This window comes from Sinocyclocheilus anshuiensis, unplaced genomic scaffold (assembly GCF_001515605.1).
Source record: "Sinocyclocheilus anshuiensis isolate Anshui unplaced genomic scaffold, SAMN03320099.WGS_v1.1 scaffold1744, whole genome shotgun sequence".
NCBI classification, from domain to species: Eukaryota; Metazoa; Chordata; class Actinopteri; order Cypriniformes; family Cyprinidae; genus Sinocyclocheilus; species Sinocyclocheilus anshuiensis.
Window position 1 is genome coordinate 810,986 of NW_015555974.1, and position 6,079 is coordinate 817,064.

Consider the following 6,079-nt stretch of genomic DNA (forward strand, 5'->3'; position numbering starts at 1 on the left):
TAAAACAAACGAATATCATCAGCAAAAATTGAACTGGTTTGAATGGCTTTACTGCAGAGCAATTACTATACGCAATGAAATATAAAAGTCACTGTCATTTGATGCTGGATGTGGTGAATAAGCTGCCAGTTATCAAAATATTGAATATGAAGTCATTGAAAACGATAGTTTTGAGAATATGGCTAAGATCGTGAATATGAGGCAGATGCTGAATGTACTGTGTAAGTGCGCTCTGACGATGACAGCGATGGTAAAATAATCTGCTCAAATTGAACCCTTTTAAGTTTCAAAAGGTAACGAAATATGCTTTATTTTATTCTTTTGTAATTGTTCTTAAAATATCAAGAGAGTTTTTTGCTATTGCAGCAGTTAGAGATCCATCCGTGCTGGATATATAGGTCCGGGTCGCTAAAGACCCGAATATGTAATAATGATTGGTGAAACATTCATGCATTTAAGGGTTACATTTGATGGTGACTGTTTGTGGACTGCAGTCTTCCACAGATTTTCAATGGGGTTTAAGTCTGGGCTCCGACTAGACCATGCAAGGACATTCTCCTTTAACCACTGTGTGGTCAGTTTTGCTGTGTGCTTTGGGTCATTGTCATGTTGACAAATGTCTGGCAGAGGGCAACAGATTATCCTCAAGAATTTGACGGTATTTTGCCCCATCCATTATTTTGCTCCATCCCATAACAGGATATTACCACCTCCATGCTTTATTGTAGGAATGGTGTTATTTGGATGGTGAGCTGTATTGGATTTCCACCAGACATATTGTTTGGTGTTGAGGCCAAATAATTCAATTTTAGTCTCATCTGCCTCAGAATCTTCTAAGTGCGTTTTAGCAAAGCTTAGTCGTGACTGCATGTGGCCTTCCTTGAGGAGTGTCTTTTTTCTTGCAACCCTCCCATACAAGCCACATTTGTGGAGAATTTGTGATGTTGTCACATGCACACAATGACCACTCTGTCATAAATTCCTGCAACTGCTTATTGCTGTAGGCCTCTTGGTAACCTCTCTGAACAGTTTCCTCAAGTTTGGAGCGACGTCCTGATCCAGGGAGGTTCTGTGTTGTACCAAATACCTTCCACTTCTTAATAATATACTTCACTGTTTGCTTCAGTTGCACTACCAAGGACTGAAATGCTCCAGGAAAGCTATTTTCGTGCTTCTAATAAAAATGACCACAGCTGATCACAGTTGAAAGTCAAATGGCTTTGTGTGCCATTGAGAAGGTGATTAGCTACACCTAATCACCTTCAGTTTACAAGTAATTTTTATTAGGGGGTGATCCTTTTTCCAACTCAGTGATTTTTTTTTTTTTTTTGTTCTGATGTTGGTGTTATATCTTTAACTTGAATTATAAGTTGTACTGAGTAAATACAGTTGGTTAAAACAAAAACTGTGTCCGTCTTCATTACAGGCTGAAAAGCAGCAAAATGTGATTATTTTAAAGTTGGGTGATTCTTTTCTATACCCACCCGGTGTCAGAAATCGCCCCCTATACCCTTAAATAGGGAACTATTTGAGAGGACAGCCATTTTTAGTGGTATCTGAAACCTTACGTTATTGAGTTCACTTATTCAATCCCACAGCAATAACAAGTGTTCAACTGATGTATGCTCAACGGCTAGAGAATACCCATAATGCACTGTGAGAGTCACGCAGCGAATGAATTGCCACATCTCGCCAGAAGATGGCAACCACAGCTGAATCAGCCATCCATTCATTTTACAAAGCGCTCGTCCACGGCGTACAGCATAATACAACACTGGTAAAAAATTAATTGTAAATTGATTATTAAATTGTTTAATTAGGTTTTATACATAGTTTCCATGACAGAGTTCAAGATAAATACTTTCATCTTACTACTGGAGCTGCCAATTTGCCAGTTTTAAATGATGATTAAACAGTAAACACAAACTATGCAAAAGCGGTAGTCCTTCTGGTGCACTCAGTGTCCGAATTCACTCGTTTTCATTTACTCCTTCAAGTGAACTGTATTAGTTGCCTAATGTAGGAAATAGTGAATGAGGGTCGGGGTGATTTCAGATTCAGCCCCACTACCTACCTGCCGATTTAAGTTCCCTTCACCAACACAGCTGTCTGTAATTATCAATCAGCTTGTTTAGGTGTGGATTGAATCAGGGTTGGAGCTGAACTTTGCAGGATGGTAGATCTCCAGGAACAGGATTGGGCACCATAAAGATGATCCTGTATTCTGTATGAGTGTTTCCACTCTAAATACCATTTTTTTACGCAGAATGGTGTCACGACAATGGAAATAACTACCGCATTGGTGAAAAGTGGGAGCGACGGGCAGAAAATGGTCACTTGATGAGCTGCACTTGCCTGGGCAATGGCAAAGGAGAGTTCAAGTGTGAACCACGTAAGTGCTTCCTCTCAACAGACACTATGTAGTCAAGTTTCTTCCAATCAGTAGAATTAGAATTCTTGCATTTCGTTATAGATGAGTCCATATGTTACGATGACGGAAAGATGTACCAGGTCGGAAACCAGTGGCAGAAAGAATACTTGGGGGCCATGTGCACATGCACATGCTATGGAGGACAGCAGGTAGGAACAGAATTTACAAATTATAGAACAAAAAATTCAAAACGGTAAGATAAGGTATTTTTTTAAAACACTTGAACTAAAATGAGATTCAGAGAGGGTGTTTCAAATGCATATGCTTGGGTACGGTTGGAATGCATTGTGTATGTGCTGCTCCTCAGGGTTGGCGCTGTGAGAATTGCAGAAGGCCTGGTGCTGAGATAAGCTCTGACCTGCTGAAGCCCGTCCGCTTAAACATCGGCCACAGGGTGGTGAGTATATCTGTTATATTTTTGGCAGATGTGCATTGACAAATGCATTGATACGTTTCACATATATTTGAATGTATGCAGATAAATATTTCTGGTTTCCTTTGTATGACATATTCCCCTTTGTTCTTCCAGAACATTCAATGCCCCATCGAATGTCTCCGACCTGAGCTTCTTGCAGATGCTGTGGCCAATGCCAAAACCCAAGAGTAAAACCATTTCTGACCGAACGGCACCATGACCTTCTGCCTCCTTCATTTAAAATTTTACTTGGGACATGTAATAAAGAAGTGATGTTATATGAGAATGTACTATTCACATACTGCCTTAAAACCTCCCTGTTTGTTACCACATCTCCACTGCCATCCAGCTGCTGCTTTACAGCTGCTGTTGTGATGCCATAGCAACAGATGGATTCATTTACAGCCTTTGATTGGCTATTGTTTGGTTGAGGAATTTGATTAGATTTAACTTTTTTTGTTTGCTAGTGTGCTATATACATCAATTAAAAAACTTCTTGCAATATTAAATGAAGATAATTCCCAATGCAGTTAAACCCGTTTGTCTATTTGTTGATACCAAAACTATAACAGGAAAGTTCACTTTTTTTTTAATATGCAGCTTTCTAATTGAATTAAATTTATAAAAACTACCTTACCATTATTGTCAGAGGATTTCATAAATCTTTAAGTCTTTATAAATTGATATTGGGCAAATATGAGAACGTAGTAAACATAAGCACTGTTTTATAAGAATGTTAGAGCACCACTGGGGGTACACTGAAGTACCAAAAACCAAGTCTTAATTTGTCTTTTATACAAAAATACTTTTTTTTTTTTTTACATGGCTCATTCTTTAGACTAGAGTCAGCACTGTTTTTAGATTGATAACTAATTTAAATTTTCTAAATTCTTTGACTATTTATCCCCTTCATTCAGAAGTGTTTGGATTGTATAGAATGCTGTTTGTCTCATTTATCTGTCATTGTTCTACTGTCTACACCAGTTTTCACTACTGTTAAATCCATTTTTTGATACATTGCAGGATTCATGACAAATTGCATTTATAAAATTTTACTAAAAGCAATTATTTTGGAACTAGGTTCTAAAGTAAACAAACCTTGCAAAGAACAAGACATGTCAATAAATGCAAATAAACCCTTGATGGAATCTATGACAAACTATCATACTTGTGTTTTTATTTTGGAATGCTCATGGACACTAAAGGCAGCACAATGGAATGCATCAGGAAGTGTATGGAGGCAATTTCACATTGAAAATGTTTCGAGCAGCAGTTACCAACAAGGACGGCATGGCACAAATTAAGCAAAGAAAATATATTAAATTAACAGAAGTGGATCATCTTATTTGGAGATTATGTATGAAGAATGTTCCTAACTATTTAGCAACAAAAATGTCACTTTGCTGTTGGCTTTAGGATTTGAGTAAAAGAAATTTAGCAAAATTCAAATAAATGAGTTCATGTAAAAATGGACAGGCTAGCTATAATGCAAAGTTATGAAACATTGGTAGTAACTCAGTTTTACAGTAAAAGATGTACATCTAAAGAGAAAGGAACCCTAAACTTTTGTAACGGTGAAACTAGCTAGATATTTGTATTCAAATGGATGTTTTGTAGTGCTTTTCAGTGATGGAAGAGACGGATTTTGGTGTGCACCAGGGTGATTCCCAGCTCATTGCAGGCGTTGATGACCACCTCATCCACGGTAGAGCCAGAGGGGGCAGCAATATACTCCACACCGCTCTAAAACCATACAAAGATAGAACATCACTTCATCACAGTCACTCCTACGTCATTCATATACATACTTGGTGTGTTTTTAAGAGGGTACAATATAGCAACAAGCAACTTGTTATATTGCAAGATGTATACAAGGGTGCATAAAACAGCACGGATAATGACTTAAGCTTAGTAACACTAGGAGAGGGTGTTTACCCGTTTGGCGCGGTCAACGTTGTCCCGGAAGGGGAAGAAAGCATCAGAACTTAGGGCCACAGCCTGCAGAGAACTGATCCAGTTCTTCTTCTCAACCTCTGACAGAGTCTCAGGAACTTCTTCAAACAGACCCTTCCAAACCTCTTTATCTGGGCCCTGATGTACAAACAAATATTCAATATCATCAGGAAAAACTCCACCTCCCAGCAATCTACAAAAACATTGTGATACATAAAAATACTTCTCAGATTTTATTGATTGTAAGATTTGACTGACAAGGTTTATAATAAATATTTTCAAGGTAATTAGGCTGGCCAATATATCCCTCTATGACTAGTACAAATAACCAACTTTTGGATACAATACCTCTCCAATTGTTCCACTGACATACTGATCAATGGCATTAGCCATCTCTGCACGTTTAATTCCACTGTGGAATTTCATGTTGAGCACTCGTGGATGGTGCCTGCACCACCAGTTATCGGCCTTATCTCCTGCCAGCTGAGTGCAGTGGGTACGAGACTGCTGGCCAGCGCCGATGCCAATCACCTAACAAGCACACACACACACAAACGTATGAAGTTATGTTTAATTAATTTTCAAAAATGTATATATATTTTGACAATAAAAATAGAATTTTTAAAACCTTTTTGCTTTTAAAGTTTTGGTTACCTGACCATCTTTTGCATAACACACAGAGTTGGACTGAGTGTACTTCACTGCGATACTGGCTACAATGAGATCTCGCAGGGCACTCTCAGAAAGCTTTAATAAGACCACAATAAAAAAAACAATCTGTATTAAAAATACATTTCTTTATATATTAACAATAATATCATTGCCCTTTTCCCACAGCTCAATCAATTGCAATGGATAAAATAATGTGCCCTACATTATTAACTACAGAATATCGTTTCACAATTCACATCCCCCCAAAAAAACAAAAAAACACTGAACAATATGCCTGATTAAAATCAGAACTTACATAAACAAACATAAAAGTAATGGCGTTTCTCACCTTGCCCTTTGACACAATGTTGCTGAAGAGCTCTTTATCAATGAGCGCTCCATTCCTCTTCTGTTTGAGGTGCAAACCAAACAGCACCCTCACCTCCTCTTCATCAGGTTCATACTCAGGATCCATCTAAAACAGGACATACATTATGAAGGCTCAGAAGCACATGGGCTTTTGGAGCATTCTTTGAAGTACTGTTCAAAAGTTCGGGTTCAGTAAGTTTTTTTTTTCTGAAAAATATTAATAAGGTGACACTAAAGTGTTTTTACATTAATATAATATA

At 37.9% G+C, this 6,079-nt stretch overlaps 2 protein-coding genes across 4 annotated transcripts in view; one reads left to right on the top strand and one right to left on the bottom strand.

Moving 5' to 3' along the window:
• Positions 1 to 3,935, top strand: part of LOC107676051 (fibronectin-like) — a 31,848-nt gene extending 27,913 nt beyond the window's left edge. For all 3 annotated transcript variants that reach the window (XM_016470568.1, XM_016470570.1, XM_016470569.1), the window contains 4 exons: positions 2,267 to 2,392; positions 2,474 to 2,580; positions 2,739 to 2,828; positions 2,961 to 3,935. In XM_016470568.1, coding sequence (XP_016326054.1) covers positions 2,267 to 2,392; positions 2,474 to 2,580; positions 2,739 to 2,828; positions 2,961 to 3,038 — 401 coding nt within the window. In that variant the 3' untranslated portion in view covers positions 3,039 to 3,935. The remainder of the gene's footprint in view (positions 1 to 2,266; positions 2,393 to 2,473; positions 2,581 to 2,738; positions 2,829 to 2,960) is intronic.
• Positions 3,439 to 6,079, bottom strand: part of LOC107676052 (bifunctional purine biosynthesis protein PURH-like) — a 9,423-nt gene continuing 6,782 nt past the window's right edge. The window contains exons 11-15 of the mRNA XM_016470571.1: positions 5,800 to 5,925; positions 5,454 to 5,546; positions 5,148 to 5,330; positions 4,782 to 4,937; positions 3,439 to 4,589 (exon numbers count right to left, since the gene is read on the bottom strand). Coding sequence (XP_016326057.1) covers positions 4,470 to 4,589; positions 4,782 to 4,937; positions 5,148 to 5,330; positions 5,454 to 5,546; positions 5,800 to 5,925 — 678 coding nt within the window. The 3' untranslated portion in view covers positions 3,439 to 4,469. The remainder of the gene's footprint in view (positions 4,590 to 4,781; positions 4,938 to 5,147; positions 5,331 to 5,453; positions 5,547 to 5,799; positions 5,926 to 6,079) is intronic.